This window comes from Protomyctophum bolini, assembly GCF_963924005.1.
Source record: "Protomyctophum bolini genome assembly, chromosome: 12".
Lineage (NCBI taxonomy): Eukaryota > Metazoa > Chordata > Actinopteri > Myctophiformes > Myctophidae > Protomyctophum > Protomyctophum bolini.
This window is the reverse complement of record NC_137873.1, coordinates 34,941,386-34,964,587: the sequence shown is the minus strand read 5'-3', so window position 1 is coordinate 34,964,587 and position 23,202 is coordinate 34,941,386. Positions and strand designations below refer to the sequence as shown.

The 23,202-nt window shown below is 42.9% G+C and overlaps 1 protein-coding gene across 4 annotated transcripts in view; it reads left to right on the top strand.

Moving 5' to 3' along the window:
• The window catches only part of rock1 (Rho-associated, coiled-coil containing protein kinase 1), a 61,187-nt gene that overhangs the window by 24,758 nt on the left and 13,227 nt on the right, over nucleotides 1–23,202 (top strand). For 3 of the 4 annotated variants that reach the window (XM_080778108.1, XM_080778109.1, XM_080778106.1), the window contains exons 6-22: nucleotides 493–577; nucleotides 1,225–1,369; nucleotides 2,303–2,441; nucleotides 3,512–3,603; nucleotides 6,651–6,810; nucleotides 8,437–8,506; nucleotides 9,071–9,159; nucleotides 10,835–10,883; nucleotides 11,633–11,768; nucleotides 12,672–12,763; nucleotides 14,011–14,130; nucleotides 14,935–15,061; nucleotides 17,429–17,535; nucleotides 18,196–18,346; nucleotides 20,217–20,377; nucleotides 21,344–21,528; nucleotides 22,728–22,797. In XM_080778108.1, coding sequence (XP_080634234.1) covers nucleotides 493–577; nucleotides 1,225–1,369; nucleotides 2,303–2,441; nucleotides 3,512–3,603; nucleotides 6,651–6,810; nucleotides 8,437–8,506; nucleotides 9,071–9,159; nucleotides 10,835–10,883; nucleotides 11,633–11,768; nucleotides 12,672–12,763; nucleotides 14,011–14,130; nucleotides 14,935–15,061; nucleotides 17,429–17,535; nucleotides 18,196–18,346; nucleotides 20,217–20,377; nucleotides 21,344–21,528; nucleotides 22,728–22,797 — 1,978 coding nt within the window. Of the gene's footprint in view, nucleotides 1–492; nucleotides 578–1,224; nucleotides 1,370–2,302; nucleotides 2,442–3,511; nucleotides 3,604–6,650; nucleotides 6,811–7,135; nucleotides 7,160–8,436; nucleotides 8,507–9,070; nucleotides 9,160–10,834; nucleotides 10,884–11,632; nucleotides 11,769–12,671; nucleotides 12,764–14,010; nucleotides 14,131–14,934; nucleotides 15,062–17,428; nucleotides 17,536–18,195; nucleotides 18,347–20,216; nucleotides 20,378–21,343; nucleotides 21,529–22,727; nucleotides 22,798–23,202 lie in introns of all 4 variants that reach the window. The other variant, XM_080778107.1, reaches the window with a different exon arrangement.

The window sequence follows — 23,202 nt, the reverse complement described above, 5'->3', positions numbered from 1 at the left end:
GGGGTTCCCGCCCCAAAATGGGTTAAAATCACCATTCATAGCGAGACACAGTATTGAGTATGAACTAGTTTCATTTATAAAAATCTAAAAAATAATTGACCGTACTCATTATGTATGTAAATAAGTTATGCATGCACAGCATCGTAATTGTCTATTATTTACAAAGTGGGCTTGTTGCAGTGAAGCCCTTTGCGAGGCATTGTGACAACAGTATATGTGTTGGTATTATTATCTGTATACATTCTCTGAGAATCTGGTATCAAATAATAAGGAAAGCATATAAACTACCTGAAATATCTGCTTATACGCCTATACATTATAATCATGCTTTCCCCCCCTTCATTGGATAAGAATAGCTTCACACTCTGGGAGAATAATGGCATAAACACTTTATCTGACCTCTATATTGGTGTTATTATCTGTGACGCGTGCAGTGCTTTGACAGTGTATCACAGCGTGTCTCTCTCTCTGCTTTGCTTCCTGTCTCCTCAGGGACGTGAAGCCTGATAACATGTTGCTAGACAAAGCAGGCCACTTGAAGTTGGCAGACTTTGGCACCTGTATGAAAATGAACAAGGTATCCCATTTCAGTCTCTAGTGTGTGCCACTAATATGACGAGCATTATTATCACACCACTCGCACGGTTATCTGTAGAGCGTCGCATTCCGTCCCCCGTCCCCCCTCGAGAGACCCGGAAAGGAAAAGAAATCCCCTTTCATTTTCCTCATAGTATTTATTTGAAGACGTTTTACGGCGCGGGAAAAAAGCCAGCTCTTGTCGTGACGAATCGTGACAATAAACACAAAGTTTTGGGGCCAAACAAAGTAGGAAAAAAATGGCAGGTTACAACACTTTTTCTTTTTTTTCTTCCTTTCTTCTTTGTAATTATTTGTTTGGTCCAAAATATTGTGTTTGTTGTCATGATTAATTTTGTCATGACTTCGTACTACGCTTATAAGGGTCTTTAAATAAATATTTTCTGAAATGTCTATGTGGGGAAAAATGCATTGTGGATTCATTTCCCGGGCCTGGCGTCGTCATGAAAGGGTGGCGCGACTGCGACGCTCTTATAGAAGAGATAATGTGAGTGAGTGCCGTGACAATTAAAAAAAAAAAAAAACATGTCTTGTGTTTACATTACACCACACCCGCTGCCATGCACCTGTTGTCTCGTTAGTGTGATTGAGATTTGCCTGTGTTGTTGCCCCTCCCTCTCCCGTCAGGACGGTATGGTACGATGTGACACCGCGGTGGGAACGCCGGACTACATTTCGCCCGAGGTACTGAAATCCCAAGGAGGAGACGGATATTATGGCCGAGAGTGTGACTGGTGGTCCGTGGGAGTCTTCCTGTATGAAATGCTCGTTGGTGAGTGTGACTATCAGTGTTGTTTTTGGCAGCAAATTTTGATTTTAGTTTTAGTCATAGTCTTTTGAATAGTTTTCATTTAGTTTTAGTCACCTGGAATGTGTTGGTGTTAGTCTAGTTTTAGTCGACTAAATCTACAGTTTATTTAGTCGACTAAAATGTATTTTGGTGGGCATTGATGCCATCGTAAGGACTGTTTTTACAACCAAGTGTAAAATGACTTATACTGGATCTCTTGTCCACTAGTCCCTTTCTAACATTTTAGTCTAGTTTTTATTTGTTGACGAAATTGTCAGTATATTTAGTCTTAGTTTTAGTCATCATAGCACAGTTTTCATTTAGTTTCCATTTAGTTTTCTTCAGTGGAAAAAGATAGTCGACGAACATTTTTCGTCTTAGTTTTAGTCGACGAAAACAACACTGGAAGGTGAAATGGCCGTCTGGGGGGACCTCAGCTGCCATGTTGAAATTTTGAGTTCAATTTAATAAGCTTCTACTACCGGCATAAATCATGTCAAGAGTGCTTTATGAAATGAATAAAAACTACATAAAATACAAAAAAATACTGACGGAACAGGAGTAAGACAAAAGAAATGAAAGCGATTTATTCGCCAGGGCCTGTGTGTGTTGGGCAATGACAGGAAAGGCCATGATTACAGTTTGTCACCTTTTGTATGCAACCTATTGAATCGAAAGGAAGGGTTTACACGGAGTGTTGTTGCCGTGGCACCTATCCTGTGTTTCATACTGCTATTTATTCTCCCCCAGAATGGTACATTCCAAGCTCTTGTGTCTGGCCATGTTTATGTTGCACTGCATTGCTTTTTTTTTCTCCTTCTCCTCGTGTTTGTCTATGATTGTTCCATCATGGGCAAATCGCTGTGTGGACATAGCAGTAACTCACGGGGCTGTGTTTTGCGTTGTTGTGTACAGGCGACACGCCTTTCTATGCCGACTCGCTGGTGGGGACGTACAGCAAAATCATGAACCACAAGAATGCGCTGACCTTCCCCGACGACAGTGACATCTCCAAGGACGCCAAGAATCTCATCTGTGCTTTCCTGACGGACAGGTGAGATATTAGCCACAGAATGGAGCCGCCACGGTGTGGCATCGTGAAGAGGAGGGCCCTTATCTTAAGAGCCTTCCCTTGCTTTGGGGCATCGAGTATCCCTCCTGCACAAATGCATTGCTGTAGGGAACCAAGGAAGCTCTGAGAAGGAAGGGAAGTGGTCATGTGACTGGGCTGCGCCATGACACTTTCATGGGAGCCAAACTCAAACCGGAAGTGCAATGAATACATGGCAATGAATGGAGCTGGCTGGACCAGCTCATAACAAACATTATTTATGAACAATTGAGACCTTTTGTAAAGTAATCACTTCTGGAAAATAACAGAAGACATATCACAGGTTGTTTTCTAATCACTTACTTTTCGATGTGCACAGTATATAATTTTATCTGAGGAGCTAAACAGCAGCAGGTATCGTTTCTGGCTCCGAAGTATCGCGATATTTTGCTGCCAGACAGGAAATGGTGGGAAGTCTCGCGATACTTGGTGCGTTCAGAAAGGTACTTTGTCCTCTTTAGATACCATACCTCTATAAAAATTACACAGTGTACACATCGAATAACAACACAGCAGACAATAATGTGTTACATGTCTTCTGTTATTTTCCAGAAGTGATTACTTTACAAAAGGTCTCAATTGTTCATAAATAATGTTTGTTCATGAGCTGTTCACTGAGGGTCCCTGTAACAACGTATGTGGTGCTCCTTGACATGAGAGAGTTTGAGCACCACTGATACACTGTTTGCCAGGATTTAGAAGACAATTTGTAGAATCTGATCACAGGTCTCAATGGTTAAACTATAACCTTACAGCTAATAAGGTTAACGACCAGAGGCAAAGACTTGAGTTAAAAAAACGTGCGCTCTGAAAGAATATATAATTCAAAGATTTTGCGCCACATTTTCTACGATTCTTCAAAAAATAGCTAAAGTACCATTCAAATGATGATGTCTGATGCCACAAACGCATTACAATCATAAGTCGAGCAGCCATAATGTGACAGAACGTTGATCACGCTCTCTCTCTCTCTCTCTCTCTCTCTCTCTTCTCCTCCCGACGCCGTTCACCAGGGAAGTGCGACTTGGCAGGAACGGCGTGGACGAAATCAAGAGGCATCCTTTCTTCAAGAATGACCAGTGGACATGGGAGAACATCAGAGAGAGTGAGTTGTAATCATCTGGTATACATTTGACTTTTAATTGTAAAATGGTGCATTTATATAGCGCCTTTTTTTTTCCAAGGCGTAGATTGTGTGTTCCTTTCACTCACTCACTCACTCAAGCACTCAAGCACTCAAGCGACCCCCCCCCCCCCCCCTTGCTTTAATGGAGACGATCACGGTTGTCAACAACATATCTTAAGTTGTAGGGCTGATGTTCTAATCGGCAGTCCTCTGTGTGTGTGTGTGTGTGTGTGTCTGAAATGCTGATAAAAATGTTGTTCTGCAAAGTTTACTCCAGTGATTTCACTGGGGAAATATCCCAATTCTAAAACTACAACCTTTTACTTCTTGGGTTTTATCCACTGTCAGTCCTATTGTATACTTCCCCACAAAATGCTTTATGGGAATTGACAGACACGAATAGACCGAAAGGAGAGTTTTCTCTTTTCAATCAAAGAGGAAAAAAAGAATATTGTAGTTTCTATATTGACTGACTGTAAAAGTCATGTTCATTTAAACTGAAATGCTCATCGAAAGCATATGTATGCCTTTAACTGCTTTTGCAAATGGCCAAACAGTGACAGGAAACTCTTGAAAAAAGGGGTCCATTCATGCTATATCCTCTACAACAGTGCTTCCCAAACCTTTTAGCCTGTGATCCCAAACTAGTGAAAATAGCAGATCTACAAGCTCACACCGCTTTGCTTCGTGCCGCGTTGAGCTTGTAGATCGGGGCCCCCCCCCCCAAAAAAAAATATATATTTTTTTTAATAATTGGGGGACCCCCCAAAAATAATGTTGTTTGTTGTTACAGAGTGAACATTTTAACTCAATTCTTTGCTTCTGGGTTGGGGTCCCTGGAACTACATATTTTCAGATGGGGGGACGGAGGCATATTACATATAATCTTTGGGGTCCTTGACATGAAATATTGAGCACCACTGATACATAAACACGAGGTATTTCAGAAAACTGTCAGGATTTTGAAGATAAAAAAAAAAAAATCGACGGCCCCTCTGCCACGCCTTTTAGCTATATGGCTACATCAGCTGCCCTGCTTGACCCTGGTTTGAACGATTATTACCAAGTAGTTTTACCCAAAGGAGATTTAGAATGAACGATTGCGAATGAATGGAAATTGCTGCACACTCTGCACAGAGCCCCTGCAGGTCATGGAGGTTCTTGTTTAAAGGCTAAACTTTGTAGATTATAAGCCTTTTTATCTACTTATCTATCACAGGCAATATCCAGAAGATATACCTGTATTCCTCAGAAGTTTCTTGAGGAAAATATTCATAGCCGATAACGGTGTGGAAGATGACAATCTGTGTAATTGGCGGTTGAAGCTTATCGGCAGTGACACTTCTAGTGATGTATTGTGTTTTGGGAACATTTTTTGTATAAATCTATAGCCTAAAGTTTTAGCAAAAAAATCTATAGCCCTAAGCCTATAGATTTAGGACGGCCAAGGACAAAATATTTCTATTTCACACATTCTTACATGACCTGTAGGCTAGCTCTGTGGAAGCCCTCGTTTTAAAACTTAAGTCTTGTGTAGATCTACAGGCTTGTAGATCAGTGCCAAATTGTGTGTGCGGCTGTGCGCGACTCCGACGCACACCGAACTACAAATCACCCTTGACAAGTGCCTTGTTCCTTAAACCTATAGTCCTGAGGACAATTCTACAAATCTTCTAAATCATGACAGTTTTCTGAAAAACCCATGTTTCTGTGTCAGCGGTGCTCAAACTATTTCATGTCAAGGACCCCCAGAATTATATGTATTTGGCCTCCGACCCCCCATCTGAAAATATGTTGTTCCGGGGACGCCCCTTTGAAGCTAAGATTTGAGTTAAAAACGTTCGCTCTGAAAGAATATATTCCAAATTTGCGCCACATTTTCGCGTTTAAAAAAGAATTAGCAGACCTATGAGCTTTCAGATCTGCTATTTTTCAATAGCTAAAGTATAACCTAATGCTTGAAACACCAAAGGGGGTTCCCGCCCCAAAAATGGGTTAACCATAATTTAATACATATAGACATGCCTGTCTGATGTGTATTGATTTGAGCGTAATATGCTACATGCCTGCCTGTCACTTTTGCAGCAATAGAAACCTTAACCTCCTCTTGTATGATGAAAAGAGATGTTGTGTATTGTATATTTTAATGTATCGTACCTTTTTCGTTTGTTTGGACCCAGTGTTTTATACAATGTCTATAGAGCCTCGCAGTCCCGCCCCCTCGAGAGACCCGGAAAAGAAATCCCCGTTCATTTTCCTCATAGGCTTTTCAGAAAGTATTTATTAAAAGACGTTTATGCCGCGGACAAAGCCAACTCTTGTCGTGACAAATCATGACAACAAACACAATTTTTCAGGCTAAACAAAGAATTAGAAAGTATAAAAAAACGGCAGGTTACAACACTTTTTTGTTGGTTTTCGTCTTTGTAATTATTTGTTTGGTCCAAAATATTGTGTGTGTTGTCATGATTTGTCACGACAAGAGTTGGCTTCGTACGACGCTTAAAAGGTCTTTAAATAAATACGTTTTTAAATGTCTATGAGAAAAACGCATTGGGATTAATTTCCTGGGCCAGGCGTCTACATGAAAGGGGGCGGGACTGCGACGCTCTATAGAGTAACCAACTAACTAGTCCATACGGTGTCGCTTTGCTGAAACTAAATGTCGTCTCACGACGTGTGACAGAGTGTTAATGGAGCGTCTGTGGCTCAGGAGGTAGAGCAGGTCGTCTAATGATCCCTGGGTCGGCGGTTCGAATCCCGGCTCCTCCTCCATGTCCTCATGCCAAAGTGTCCTTGGGCAAGGCACTGAACCCTACATTGCCTCCCAATGGTCGCCACCATTGGTGTGTGTGAACGTGGGAAGTGAGGACGCTGGCGTCGACCGTTCGCCGCTTCCTCTCCCAATGAATGAATGAATGAATGGACCTTTTGAGTAAGCACGTAGTGCACAGAAACTCCCTCCATTATTATTATTATTATTATTATTATTATTAACTTCTCTGAATGCTGTGTTCTTTGTGTAGCGGCGGCCCCGGTGGTGCCCGAGCTAAGCAGCGACATTGACACCAGTAACTTCGACGACATCGAGGAGGACCGGGGAGACGAGGAGACCTTCCCCATACCAAAGGCCTTCGTGGGCAACCAGCTGCCCTTTGTCGGGTTCACGTACTACAGCAACAACCAGTGAGTTTGAACCATTGTTGTTTTCCTCCACTAAAACTACAACAACCAGCTGCCCTTTGTCGGGTTCACGTACTACAGCAACAACCAGTGAGTTTGAACCATTGTTGTTTTCCTCCACTAAAACTACAACAACCAGCTGCCCTTTGTCGGGTTCACGTACTACAGCAACAACCAGTGAGTTTGAACCATTGTTGTTTTCCTCCACTAAAACTACAACAACCAGCTGCCCTTTGTTCGGCTTCACGTACTACAGCAACAACCAGTGAGTTTGAACCATTGTTGTTTTCCTCCACTAAAACTACAACAACCAGCTGCCCTTTGTCAGCTTCACGTGCTACAGCAACAACCAGTGAGTTTGAACCATTGTTGTTTTCCTCCACTAAAACTACAACAACCAGCTGCCCTTTGGCGGCTTCACGTACTACAGCAACAACCAGTGAGTTTGAACCGCTGTTGTTGTTTTCCTCCACTAAAACTACAACAACCAGCTGCCCTTTGGCGGCTTCACGTACTACAGCAACAACCAGTGAGTTTGAACCATTGTTGTTTTCCTCCACTAAAACTACAACAACCAGCTGCCCTTTGGCGGCTTCACGTACTACAGCAACAACCAGTGAGTTTGAACCATTGTTGTTTTCCTCCACTAAAACTACAACAACCAGCTGCCCTTTGGCGGCTTCACGTACTACAGCAACAACCAGTGAGTTTGAACCGCTGTTGTTCCTCCACTAAAACCTGAGACGAAAAATGTTCGCCGACTACCTTTTTCCACTACATGAAAGCTAAAGCTGACTAAGACTAAATATACTGGCGATTTCGTCAACGAATAAAGACAAAACTGTTAGGAAGGGACTATAGTGGACAAGAGATCCGGGTATACAGTAAGTCATTTTACACTTGGTTGCATGCTGAAAATAGCAGATCTACACGCGTTGTGGGCTTGTAGTTCGGCTATTTTCAGCAAGCGTAGAATCAGCCATTGTGATGGCATCGAGGCCCACCAAAACACATTTTAGTTGACTAAGTCACCCGTAGATTTAGTCGACTAAAAACTCATGACATTTAGTCGACTAAAACTAAACTAACATTAACACATTCCAGGTGACTAAAATGTGACCAAAACTAAGTGAAAACTAAAATAGAAACTTGCTGCCAAAAACAAACATCACTTACTACAGCAATTGCCAGTAAGTCAACCAGTAAATGGATTAGTTGCTGCAAACAACATGTGTACTCGGTAGTAGGGGTGGACGATTATGAAATGATGACCGATCTCATTATTATTTTGTCATTCAAATCTGTGAAAATAAGGATTATTTGGGACCGATCCGACACCGATATGGCATTTCTATGGCCGATTTCATCATTTCATCATGCCACTGATTATATTGTGCACCAATACTCGGACACTTAACCCATTAGAGACCTGGATCTGTGTCACTTCAGCGTTTAAAACACGTGAACCATTATTTGATACTTTAGCTGTTGGAAAAGTTCATACGAGCTTGCAGAGCTGCTACTTTTGGAAGGGGAAAAAAAGTGAAAATGTGTGCAAATCTTTGAATATACAAATATATTATTTCACAGCAAACGTTTTTAACTCAAAACTCCTGTTGTATCCTCCAGGATTCCCCGGCTCTCCAACACCAAGACCAGTGACAAACGCAGCAGCTCCACCAAGGAGGACAAGAGTCACGTGAGTTAGTGGGAAGGGGGAACTAATAACATTTACTGTTTGAGTTATTTAAAACAATAGTGAGTATGACATTATGAAATATAATATAATACTATTTTGATTCGATTAGTTGTTTACAAAGCCTATAAAAGGGAAGAGAACTTAAATGTATAATCCTGGTCTCTTAAACTGCCTCCCGCCTGATGGAGGGGAAAAGGAACTGGTTGGAATAACGTGTTCCTTCCACGCGCTACGTCCAACGCTACCCCCCCCCCCCCCCCCCCCCCCCCTGTCAGGTGTAAAGGAGCAACTTGGACACTCATGCATAGAAGGAAGCATGAGTTCAAGTCCGTTGCTCTCCCCAGGTTGGTGGAGGATGTGTAGAGCCCAGGATCACATTAGATAATTGACACCGGATTTATGTTATTATTCATGTTCTATCACCTAGCACCTTTTTTTCAAAATTGCAATTACAAAGTGCTTTAGACGCTGCTGTGCATCCAGGTTGAAGACGTCTGTGTGGACAGACGCTGCTGTGCATCCAGGTTGCAAACCTCTTTTCTCTTGTCGTTTTCTTGCGTTCAGTTGGAGAACCTCCAGAAGCGGATCTTCCAGTTGGAGGAGCAGCTCCACGGTGAGATGCAGCTGAAGGATGAGATGGAGCAGAAGTGCAGGTAATGGCATGGCTCACTTTATTCAGATCATAACCCATTCTGACCCGAGATCAGATTCTAAAAATGTCTTCTACACCCTGACAGTTTTCCATTCTGACCTGAGATCAGATTCTAAAAATGTCTTCTATGTCAGTCGCTCTTCGATTTTTAAAAAAATGGGATAATGGGCTCTATGCACTAGGCGTGTAACGATTCACTTAACTCGCCATACGATTCGTATCACGATATGAGGTTCACGATACCATTTTTCACGATATATAAAAAAATATATATTTTAAAGAAAAATGACAGTTTTTATTTTATTTTATATAATTTATCTTCCCCCCCTGATATTTTTTATTTAACTATATTGCAAAAGAAGTAGCATAACTTTTGACAGTGCAGAAACAATTGCCTTCCTTGATGAGCATCAACGACCATCATCACCTGGGCACAGACACACACAGCTCCCCTCTACAGTCACAGACACACACAGCTCCCCTCTACAGTCACAGACACACACAGCTCCCCTCTACAGTCACACACAGCTCCCCTCTACAGTCACAGACACACACAGCTCCCCTCTACAGACACACACAGCTCCCCTCTACAGTCACAGACACACACAGCTCCCCTCTACAGTACTCTACTACAGAAAGTGACGATCTTTTCCCTCCAAAAGCACTTTAATATGATGGAATATGACTAAAGCTCACTTTCTTTCTTTTTTTATCGATTTTTTTATTTCAATGAATCGATTCATATCGTCGGGATTAATATCGATATATCGTTACATGCCTACTATGCACACGGAATAAGTCTTCCTACTTCGGCCGCTTCCCTACTTCTTTCACGGGTGTTAACGATGACGGTAATTATTACGGCTCTGTTCCATTTAGTGTACAGTGGTTTTCAAAGTTTTAAATCTCAAGGTGCCCCCCATAACTCAACAGACCCGTTTCGGGCCATTTTGGAACCCACTCAAGGACACTTTGAGACCCTCTGGTGTAGTTTTCCTGGTGAGCCGACACGCACGATAGCAGCACCCGGGACTCTTGTTTGACAAGAATGGAACAGAGCCTTCATTAATATCATCGCTAATACCCGTGAGGGAAGTTCTTTCCAAAATGGCGTGCATGCATAGAGCCCCTTGCCTTGATCTTCGGATGGAAACATCGAACTGAAAACTTTTTTTTTTTCTTTCCAAAATCGCTTTCATTTCTTCTCTTGGCCACAGGGTTTTACAATTTAAAAAGTACAGTTTGGGAGAGATAAAGTGAATATACAAAGGCAATGAAAAGTATAACGTGGGGAGAATTGAGAGAAGACAAAATCAATGTGTCAAGTGTGCTAGAATGAGACATACTGTAATATAATCATTCACTTCATTTACAAAGTTGGTCCGTAACATACATATTTGACCCAGTTTGTCCACAAGTTAATAAACACAGCCTTCTGAATATGGGAAGAATTATTCATCTTTTCCATATCATAGATGTCATTAACTATATCTACTCCTGAATAGATAGTGGGGACCTTGGGAAGCAGCATAAAACTAATAAATATATATTATACTAATACTATGTACTTATACTATACTAAGTATTCATCAGGTCGCCGGACAGATCGATGAGAAGTATGTCTTGAATTGAAATGAACAGAAGATGAACATGCTTTTTTTAAATTTATTTTTCAGGACATCGAACACCAAGATTGACAAGATCATGAAGGAACTGGATGAAGAGGTGAATTATCCATTTAACCTCGCTGGGATTAGAAAGGGAAGTGTGCATTGACAGAACAGCACACATATTGTGGGACTGGTGTGCAGGTGGTTAGTACAAATCACACAATCCTGATGTTACAATCGAGCCGCTTAAACCATTTGTTCATAGAGCGAAGCAGTCCCGCCTCCTTCGAGGGCACATGGAAGGGAATTTCCCATTCATTCTTCCCATCAGAAAGTATTTATTATAGGCAATAATTCGGAAAATATATCCTCAGGCCCTTGTGCTTAATACTCGTCCAAAGATCCCTGGGTCGGCGGTTCGAATTCCGGCTCCTCCAGTCCACATGTGGAAGTGTCCTTGGGCAAGACACTGAACCCCACATTGCCTCCAATGAGTCGGTCGGTGTTAACTTGCCACCATTGGTGAATGTAGGAAGTGAGGACGCTGGCGTCGACTGTTCGCCGCTTCACCTCCCAATGAATGAATGAAATGAACCGTTGTACCTCCCAATGAATGAATGAAATGAACCGTTGTACCTCCCAATGAATGAATGAAATGAACCGTTGTACCTCCCAATGAATGAATGAAATGAACCGTTGTAAAGCGCTTTGAGCACTTGGAAAGGCGCTATAAAAATGCAATTAATTATTCATTTATAACATCCGTTTACGATGGCCGGTACGGGTGAATGAATGAATGAACGAACGCAGGGCGTAATGTGTTCAGTTAACATATTGTTTGGTTGTTTTCATCCCTGCTTACAGGCCAACATGAGGAAGAGTGTGGAGGCCAGCGTGTCTCTGCTGGAGAAAGACAAGATGATGCTGCAGCACAGGTCCACCGAGTACCAAAGAAAAGCCGACCAGGAGGCCGAGAAGAGACGCAACTTGGAGAACGAGGGTAAAGAAGGTTCCACTGACGTGTTATTCACATGGTGCTGTGAACACAGTGAAGTTATGCCCGGTGATGTCGTGTGACATGTGCTTTAATGGTGCAGTCTTGTGTTAAAAAGCCTTGTTGTGCCGTAACAACCACTTAAACCAATTCCTCTCTCTCTCTCTCTCGCTGTCATTTGATCTGGCCCCGAGCACATGTCCCCAAAATGGATTACTTGGTGTGTGACAAAGGTAGCCTGGCATGCCCTTTTCATCTTGCTCACTTGCCAGCGACGCGTCTGGGCCACACGGCAAAAAAACACCTCATTGTCTTAACCCGTTTAGACCTGAGCTCGATTCTACGAACGCCTTCTAAATCCTGACCGTTTTCTGAAAAACCCCATGTTTCTGTGTCAGTGGTTCTTAAACAGTTTCATGTCAAACCCCCCAAAAATATATGTAATTGGCCACCAACCCCCCTCCCCCCCCCATCTGAAAATATGTTGTTCCAGGGACCCCCCCCCCCCCCAGAAGCAAAGAATTTAGTTAAAAAACGTTCACTCTGAAAGAATATTCAAAGATTTGTGTCACATTTTCACGATTTCCCCAAAATAGCAGACCTACAAGTGCCGCGCTATGAGCTTGTAAGATCTGCTATTTTTCAACTGGGTTAAACACGGCCGACTGCACTAAGAGGATTCACAAGTTCTCAAAGTCATTAAGTTGTTTTTAATCGAGGGTTACATATTTGAGAGAGAGAGAGAGAGAGAGGAGAGAGAGACGTTTGCTCGCAGTGCAGTGAACATTCAGTGGCAGCGTAAATATTTGACAGATTTATTTTGTCTAAAGGAGGCTGCGAGTAACACAGAGGCACTTAAATCACGAGGCTAATATGTACAGTGTGTCCCCCTTTTTTAATGTTTTCCAGTGTCTACGTTGAAGGAGCAGCTTGAAGATCTACGGAAGATCAGCCAGAACTCCCAGGCCTCCAATGACAAGATTACTCAGCTTCAAAATCAGGTATGATAACAAAGACTATGTTCTTTTACTACCTTGGGGAGTATACATGAGTTCATATACATTGGAACAAATTTAAACAAACATGCCATTCCCCGTGGATTTATGCAGGGGTTCTCAACCCGTGGGTCGCGACCCCTCGGGGGGAGGGGTCCCCAAATTATTATTTTTGCAACTGAATGGCTGGAAAATAGAGAGCTTACACATAGTACTTTCCTTAATGATTATATCTGGGTTTCAGTATTCATTTATGATATATTTTCTCTATTACCGGTAGTAAGGTTATTATTTTTTGTTTGTATTGGGGGTGGGGAGGGGGGGCCGGGGGTCACGAGACATGGCCATGGCATTTCCGGGGGTCCCACCCAGCCAAAAACGTTGAGAAGCCCTGGAATAATGGACGTGTTTCGGCTAAAAGCTAATTATCAGCACGCCGATAAAAGGCTTTTCTCTGAAACTCATTCGTCCTCGATGAATGGAAGTATTGATCCGTCAATATGCTGGTATTCTGTTTGTTTTGATACTGCACCATATTGCAACAATTTGAGCCATTTATTATGCGAAAATGTCCCACGTTTCTAAATCGGTATTGATGTTGCATAATGTGTGGAAGTGGAACATTTTTTAAATGGGAGGACTCAAAATGATTGCAACAAATGGAAAAACACCATCGTCAATCATTCCCAGTGATGATTTTACTTCTTTTTTTTTTCATAATATGCGAAGAAAAAGAAAAACTGAGAAGCGAACAAACTGATATCGTCTGCTTCCAAGACCCCAGAAAACACAAAGTATCAGACAGTAATATAACATGTCATGGCATCCCGATGGGTTAACCCATTTGGTGTTGGCATTATGTTATGCTTTAGCTATTGAAAAATAGCAGATCTACAAGGTCATAGCACGCCACCGAGTGGCGCGCTACGAGCTTGTAGGTCTGCTATTTTTGAAAAATCGAAGAACGACTGACATAGAAACATAGGCTTTGTCAGAAAACTGTCAGGATTTATAGTAAGACATTTTTTTAGAATCTGATCTCAGGTCAGAATGGCTCAACCTGTCGGGAGTACGAACCAATGAACGGTGGTGACACACCCTGAGTTTGAATGTGGCTCAGTCAGCCTAATACATCTCTCTACTCCAGTTCTTCCTTATTTGATGATATCTTAACATTCCCTCCTGCCTTTTTTCTCTGTGTGTGTGTGTGTGTGTGTGTGTCTGTCTCTGATTGATTGATTGATGGATGGCAGCTGGAGGAAGCCAACGACCTGCTCCGGGCCGAGTCGGACACGGCGGCGCGGCTGAGGAAGAGCCACACGGAGAAGGACAAGGCCATGAGCCAGCTGGAGAGCCTGAACCGCGAGATGCAGGTACATGTGATCCATTTTGTTCTACAACAGCAGACCTACAAGCTCGTAGCGCGCCACTCGGTGGCGCGCTACGAGCTTGTAGATCTGCTATTTTTCAATAGCTAAAGCATAGCATAATGCTAACACCAAAATGTGGTTAAAGTTCTCAAAGTCGTCGCGACCGGTTTCACTCATTTTGGATTCCATATATACGATTGTTTTATAATATTCGTTTTATTTGGAAAAAACAATAGATAGATAGATAGATAGATAGATTTCTTTATTTTTGTGTCATGCACCAAAGGCGCCCAGCCCACATGGACTTACAGGACACACCATAACATTGCTTCAATATTGCATTGTGTACAATAAACAGATTTGTTTTGTTGATATTCCATTTTTTTCTTTTTTTTTTTACACAAACAAAACATTCTGCCTTATTTCCCACGCCCTGCATAAAAAGTCTGCCAAAGCAAAAATACCTTTCCTAAAACAAAATTCCAGTTTTTCATAGTCCTCCAACCAGAAAAAGTCAGCACAGATGGTTGTCATTTTACAAAATAATATATGTCTTAATTCTTCATATAATGGGCAGTAAAACAAAAAATGAATTTAATTTTCAATTTCTTTTAAATCAAAGTGTGTGTGTGCGTGTGTGTGTGTGTGTGTGTGTGTGTGTGTGTGTGTGTGTGTGTGTGTGTGTGGTGGCTCCTTGCACGCCGTTTCCCACAAATGACATATTAGGGGACTTATTGGCCCTAGCAACCTTTTTTTTCAGTCGTGAGAGTTTATTTTTACCTTTTTTTTTCCTTCTCCATGTTGCAGGAGAAGATCCGTGCCGTGGAGGTGGAGAAGGCCCAGCTGGACAAAGAGCTGCTTCTACTGCAGAGCACGCTGGACTCTGAGAGGAGGAGCTACAGCCAGGACTCTGAGGAGATCCGAGAGCTGCAAGGTATTCTATTATATACAGTATATAACTAGTGGAGGCTCACTTCAAATGGGGGTTTATTGCACAATGAATGAATGAACAACAGAGTGGCGCGCTACGAGCTTGTAGGTCTGCTATTTTTTGAAAAATCGAAGACCGACCGACATGTCGACATGTCGGGATGTAGAAGACATTTTTAGAATCTGATCTCAGGTCAAAATGGGTTAAAATAAAATAATAAACTCAACCAAAGCACCACTCTCACACTCCACCAGGTCCAGATCGGGGTTGTAGTCTGTCTGTGGACCTTTTTTGACCCAACACTATACTCTCAGATCATGATACAAGAGAGGATACAATAACATGGATCTCATTCTCCAGCTCAGTTCAGATCAATGATTACCAAAGCATTGGTGGAGAGCAGGCGCATATCTACTACCATACAGGCCAGGCCAGGTCAATTCCATTTGAAAAACATGAAGAGAGAGAGAGAGAGACAAACACCAAACCTGAGAACTAGTGGGCAGCGCATTGGTGCGACCCTCAATCACCCCCATAGGAATGCAAATGGCTGCCTTTCACTTTCAGTCTTTGGGGGGGGGGGGGCATCACCTCGTCTTGACAAGATACAATCTCTTTGATAACCTTTAGTGTTTCTGATTGGGGTCGGGCGGGGGAGGGTGGGGGGAGTGACGACGATGACGACACATCTCGCCTGCCCCAAAATTCAATGTAATTCCTGGAATCGCCACTGATGGAGAGTAGAATACTTCCATGGCACACAGATATTGTAGCAAGACTGTGGCTTCACTGACTGTGGCTTGGATAGAAAAAAAATCACGGTTTGTATTTGACTGCATTTTTTGGGGTTAAAAAAGACAGCTGCAGGATGGCACATTTAATCCATTCAGGCCTGACGTCGAAATAAAATAAATAAAAAAGTCTTCTAAATAATGACAATTTTCGGAAAGATTTGAGGCGCATTTTAACGCTTTTTCAAAAATAGCAGACCTACAAGTTCATAGCGCGCCACTCGGTGGCGCGCTGTGAGCTTGTAGATCTGCTATTTTTCAATAGCTAAATTCTAACATAATGTTTAAAACACCAAAAGGGGTATACCCGCTCAAAATGGGTTAAACGGATCCAGAAAAACCGGGCTAGATTTTTTCAAATGTAGAAAGAAAATGACCTCAGTTGTGGTTTCCTGGATCTTCAATTAAATAAATAAAAACTACTAATCTGCTCTCTTTTGAGCCCCAGTGCAAAAGACACAGCTGTGGAAATGTCCACCCCCCGGTAATAATATCAACCGTCGCAATACATCACTTTAACCCACTGATCATCTGAAACATGCGCTCAGGCACTGTGACAACGCCCAGAGCAGTTAAATCGGCCTCTGATTAATCTGTCAGCCAACACATTTTTTTATATATGGTACAAGTCTTTGAAAAACCTCATAGGATGTACTGAAGTGGTATAGGCGGGCGATGCTCTCTGACATGTGGACAGATCGGTAGTATTAATGAAATGGAAGCTGTATGCTACGTAAAGTATGACAACATTGCGCGGTGTGATGACACGGAGCATGCGATAATAATGGAGGTGATGACGGGAGGAAAGGCTGCCGTACTACAACATGATTCTGCATATTCCAGATTCTACAAAATGTCTTCTAAATCATGGCATTTTTCAGAAAAACCTATGTTTCTATGTCAGTGGTTTTTAAACCATTTCATGTCAAGGACACAAGAAATGATATGTATTTGGGCGCCGACCCCCATCTGAAAATATTTTTGTTCCAGGGACCCCCCCAGAAGCAGATAAAAACATTGAGTTAAAAACTTTCGCTCTGAAAGAATATATATTCAAAGATTTGCGCCACATTTTCAATGGCTAAAGTATAACATAATGCTTAAAACACCAAAAGGGGTTCCCGTCCTGATGCAGTGAGTGGTCTTTTTGGTTAAAATAAGTACGTGTTAAATGGCTGTATAATCTGAGTCTGAGTAATAATTGCTATCGAGGTCTTTTGTAAAGCTAAAACGCATTTCTAAGTTGAGATACCAAGTGATGACATGAAATGTGCGGACAAAAGTGAACCCCGGAACACTATAAAATGTCAGCTGATAAATGGGTCCTCTCCTGCTTGGATGAAATTGGCAACGCACCTGGAAATAATATTTGACCACTGTCATTAGACTTAACAACTTGAGCCAAAAAAATCTTTTTTTAAATGGCTGTATAAACAAAATGGATAAACGCACGACTGATACCAATGTCAGACAATGGCCGATGTATCGGACTCTAGTAATGGCAATTTCCCTCCGAAATGTGCGTCTCTACCGTTGAATCCTGGTAAATAGTTTGCCCTTTTTTGTCTCCCATTCTCAGCAAGGATGGCAGGAATACAAGAAGATAACAAGAACTTGAAGGTCAGCATTTCCAAAGTGGAGGGAGAGCGCAAACAGGCCCAGGAGAGGAGCAACAACCTGGAGAAGGTATGGAAGCACACTTTTACTTCCTGGGTCCAGGTCAAAGGGCAAGGACGGGAATGAAGTAATATCAGACGGGCGCTGTTGTACTGTACTCTCTATTAAATTCTCTATAAAAAAAAACTCTATATTGAATGAGGCCCAAGTAATCGGCAGACAACGATTTATGGTCTTGTTGATTATATTTGTGATTATTTGGCTCTGCCAACAAATCATATTATAGCAGCAACATCATATAATATAGCACAGTGGTTCACACACGTTTTAGCTCGAGAAACTAGGACCCAAACTAGTGAAAATAGCAGATCTACAAGCTCACAATGCGTTGCTTCACGCTGCATTGTGATCTTGAAGATCGGCTATTTTCACTACTCCTTAAACATTTTGTTTTATAATTTATGGAATTAATTTGACTTTTTCTTCATGAAAAGAAATTGGGGGAATGTTTGTTGAAAATGTTTTGAACTAATAATTCAAAACAAAATGCAGGAAACAGAGGGACCTATGGATCCCGACGACCCGCTGTTTGGGCAACAGTGATATATAGAGGCCATGTTTCTTTTCTCAGCTGACTAAAAATGTGTGCGGCTTTGTGACACTTCCCCATCTCTCTCTCTCTATCTCTCTCTGTCCCCCCTCCTCCTCCTCCTCCTCCTCCTGTCACAGGAGAAGAACAACCTGGAGATAGACCTGAACTACAAGCTGAAGACGCTGCAGCAGCGCCTGGAGCAGGAGCAGACGGAGCACATGGTGACGCGAGCCCAGCTCACCGACAAATACGAGTCCATAGAGGAGGCCAAGTCTGCTGCCATGCATGGTATGCAAGCACCCCCCCCCCCCTTCTCTCTCTCTGTGTCTCAGTGTCTCTCTCTCACGCTGTCATGCAGTCCTTCCATGTTCCCTCTCTCTCTCTCTCTGTCCCCGCACCCCCCTTTTACTTTTATTTGTTTTTGTGCACCTCATTTCCCTCCCCTCTCTTGACCCATCTTCGTCGATGTCTCTCACTCTCTCTCTCTCTCTCCTCCCACCTGCACCTTTGGGGCGGTGGAGCCACTTGAACAGACTCGTGCCCCGGGGGCCTTTATGGGTAGCAGGAATTCAGGGAGTGTGTGCACTGCACTGCACTCCACGTGGCATGCCAAGACTGTGCCTTCGAATGTATTATTTATATCCTTTATTAACTGTTTAATTTAATTTTTATTATTATTATTATCGTGGTTTTTATTTTATTTTATTGTTGCTTTTTTTTTTTGCTTTTTTTTCCGTCTCTTGTGATGGAACCGGGGAGGGTGGGATATATGTGGGGTTGTTTGTTTACCAAAATTGAAAATCCTATAAATAAATAAAAGACTGTGCCTTCGCCACAGTATATGAACCAGACGAGCTCTCATTACCGAATCCCAGTTCGATTTGTGTGCATGTTATTCAGCGTGATTTCAGCCTCTTGCCTAAGATGTCGCTCGGTTTAAATATATAGTGTTCACCGTGTCACACTTCTAGTTTTAGACCAGTGGTTCTCAAAGTGGATCCTCTGGGTTCCTTGCGGGGCGTCCAAATGGGCCCTTACAGGTCTGTACCTCTTGAAGAGTGTCGAAATGTTTGTACACTTTGAGAGTTACGGAGGTCCTTGGAATAAAGAGACATTGAGAACCACTGCCTTAGACGTCTCACCCTTGTGCGATGTTGTTTCATGCTTTCTTGTTCCGAACCTAGCTCGAGTTAACATGTCAAAAAACAAAAAGAAGCTTTCTTTCATGGCATCTCAGGATAGATGTAGAGTAGACCTGTTTGACAGTGCAGAAACATACTTGCCTTCCTTTGATGTACTAATGAGCATCAACGACCATCACCTGGGCACAGACACACACACAGCTCCCCTCTGCAGTTCTCTTACTGCTCTACTACAGAAAGTGACTTCATGGTCTCATTTCTCTCCAAAAGCACTTGGATATGATGTGATTGGATTAAAGCTCACATTTCATATCACACACACACCATAATTCACTAGCAACCCTATAAAAAATACAAAATAAAAAATCGATTGAGCGGAGCCGTCCAGGCACCTAGGCCGGTAATCCAGCCTGACGGCGGGTTCGAGTCCCGAGCCCATCGGACTTTGCCGCGTGTCTCCCCCTTTTCCTGTCTAGTTACTGTACCCTATCAATAAAGGCAAAAACGCAAAAAAAAACAAAACAAGCCCAAATTGATTAAATCAATTAATTACCACCTGCATTATTATTATCTGTGGGTCTGCTGCTGACGTTATGACACTTTTTTAGCTGCGCTCCGCTGTTATGCTCAAATTAGTGACCCTAAAGAATTCTGAGGCAACATGACTGGAGACGAGGCAGCCAATTAGAACTGCTCGACTAGCCATGCCGTGCAGACGATGGGATGTTATGGGTTGTTGCCAGTGGTGGCAACTGTCGTGACAGAAATAAGCTAAGCAGCCTCCAAAGACCAAACCAGGCAAGCAACTGTGAATGAATCCACGTTAGGCTGGAAATATGCAGGCTTGGCAACCAGTGTTGCCCAACTGGTGACAGAGCAGGCTCAGCAGAAAATGATCTCCTGTCGGGACTTTCACAAGCTAATATTGACCAAATCGATTTACGATATATATGTTTACACTCCGTCTCTAACTTACTGCCCCCCTGTCCCCCTCCCCCCCCCTCCCTCCCCCCCAGCGGTTCAGCACAAGGTGTCGGAGGAGAGCGGGGCGCGGATGCGGGCGGAGGGCCGCGTGGTGGAGGTGGAGAAGCAGTGCTCCATGCTGGAGTTTGACCTCAAGCAGTCGGTGCAGAAGATGGAGCAGCTGATGAAACAGAAGGAGAGGCTGGAGGATGAGGTGACTAATTATGGCAAACCCCCTTTCAGCTGCCCTTTTTTTGGGCAGCAAAAATGTGATTTGAGTTTTTTTGTCGTGGTCTCTTTTCAATAGTTTTCATTTAGTCACATTTTTAGTCACCTGGAATGTTTTAGTGTTAGTCGATAGTTTTAGTCGACTAAATCTACAGTTTAATTTAGTCGGCTGAAATGTATTTTGGTGGGCGTTGATGCCTTCGTGATGACTGTTTTTACACTTGCTGAGAATTGCAGATCTACAAGCTCCAACCAAGTGTAAAATGACTATCTCTTGTCCACTAGTTCCTTCCTTTAGTCTAGTGTTTAGCCTGGCCGTCCATTATTTTAGACAGATGTCATAGGACAAAACATTTCAAAATGTTTGGTTGCACTTTGAAAATAGCAGATCTACAAGCTGTAGATCTGCTATTTTCAGAGTGCAACCAAGCATAAAATTACTACTAGACCCCTCCACTAGTCCCTCCCTAACATTTTAGTCTAGTTCTCATTTGTCGACGGAATTCTCAGTATATTTAGTTTCAGTAATCATAGCTCCGTATTTATTGTTATCGTTTCTTTTAGTTTTCATCAGTGGGGGAAAAATTTCCCCCCACTGGTGTTAGCATTACGTTATGCTTTAGCTATTGGAAAAATAGCAGATCTACAAGCTCATAGCGTGCCACCGAGTGGCTTGTAGGTCTGCTATTTTTGAAAAATCGAAGAACGACATTTTGTCCCCCTCATAGTTTTAGCGGGTGGTAAATCATCAACCCTCCGTTCCTCCAACCCCTCTGTGTCCAGGTGAAAGCTCTGCGGGTGTTGGCATTACGTTATGCTTTAGCTATCGAAAAACAGCAGATCTACAAGCTCGTAGCGCGCCACCGAGTGGCACACTACGAGCTTGTAGGACATTTTTCCCCTCATAGTTTTTCCCACTCCGTTTCCAACCCCTCCTCTGTGTGTCCTCCAGGTGAAGGCTCTGCGGGTGCAGCTGGAGCAGGAGTCCAGCAAGCGCCTCCAGTCCCAGAACGAGCTGCGGAGCCGCTCCCAGGACACGGAGCGCCTCCGGGGCTCCGAGAAGCAGCTCAAGCAGGAGATCAACTCGGCGCTCGAGAGCAAGCGGGCGCTGGAGTTCCAGCTGGCCCAGCTGACCAAGTGAGAATCCAACCAGTCCCTCCCAACAACAGGGCCTATACCTCCCTCCATTTTTCAGAAATGTCCAAACAAAATAGTAATAATACTAAATAGGTTCTCAATGTAATAATGGGGGGGGGCCCAAGGGTGCTCTTTTTAGATGGAGTCCTATACTTCAACAACGTTAAGAGTACTGTACTGAGTAACTGTATTCTATTGCATCCCAGGACCCCCCCCCCCCCCCGGGAGGGTGACATGATTGCGTCCATTCTCAATTTTAGTGAGTCTAAAAGCCCTAACCACAAACCATGCAACGCCTTGCAACATGCAACTACTTGCAACCATTATTCCCAATGGCAGTTGGTTGGTTGGTTGCATTGGTGTGGTTTGTTTTGTTGCAAGGAGTTGCAGCTGGTGTGGTTTGGGCCTAAGGATGCAGGCTGTTTGCATCACTGCAACTACAAGCCCACAACGAGAAGTAGATGTGCTATTTTCGCTACTTCTGAAATGCTTGACAATTTCTGAAAATATAAAACGAGTGAATAAAAGGCGACACTTAACGCCATGTCACAATATTCATATCACAATATTCCCTTTTTAAGAAACCCAGCGTCCAGACTGATTTGCCCGTTTTGTCAACTGCTGCTGCGCCCAGTCGGTCGGTCGGTCGCTAAGGCTCTTTGGAAGTCGAGGCGTAAATGGCCCTACAATTGCCTGTTATTCTCCAATAAGAGCTATTATTCCAGCTTAGAGGGGGTGACTGAGGCAAAGCTGCTCGCCGGCAATGTTTACACCACAGGATTAGGATTTACCCAGAGTCCCAACTCCCTCCACCCCTTTTGCTAATCCCCTGGCTGTGTCTGCTGGGAGTGGTTGCAGTTGTATAGTTCCATGTTAAGCACAGGTCCTGGGTCAGCTGTTTGCCTTGTGTTTTACTAGGACATTTTTAGCACCGTCTTTTGAGTTAAAGCAGTGGTTCTTAAAGTGGGGTCACAATGTGTGACGTTGTGAGCTTGTAGCTCTGCTATTTAATCCTTCAAAGTTGCCCATACCACCCATGACCAATATTTAATTTTTTTACCTGTCACCTGGTACAAGATATTTCTAATGTCCGCAGCATATACATTTCGGGTCCTTGACATGAAAACCACTTGAGTTAAACTGTTAAAGTATAGAATAAATGAAATATTCTGTTGCAATAATGTGTGTTTGTTCACCAGGCAATACAGGGGCAACGAGGGACAGATGAGGGAACTTCAGGACCAACTTGAAGCCGAACAGTATTTCTCTGTAAGTAAAATGTTATGTTATACTTTAGCTATTGAAAAATAGGTCTACAAGCATCTACTACAGAGTGCCGCACTACGAGCTTGTAGATCTTAAAAATGTGGTGCAAATCTTTGAATGTATATTCTTTCAAAGCGAACGTCGTTTTTTAAATCAAATCGTGGGGGTGGACGGAAACATGGGTTTTTCAGAAAACTGTCAGGATTTAGAAGGCATCTAAATGCCTTAACCAATTTTGGGCGGGACGCCTTTTGGTGTTTTAAACATTATGTTATAATTTAGCTATTGAAAACGAGCTACGAGCTTGTAGGTCTGCTGTTTTTGAAAAATCGTGACGATATTTATTTCAGAAAACTGGAGGATTTAGAAGCTTCTTTTTAAAACGTCGACGTCGGGTCTAAATGCATC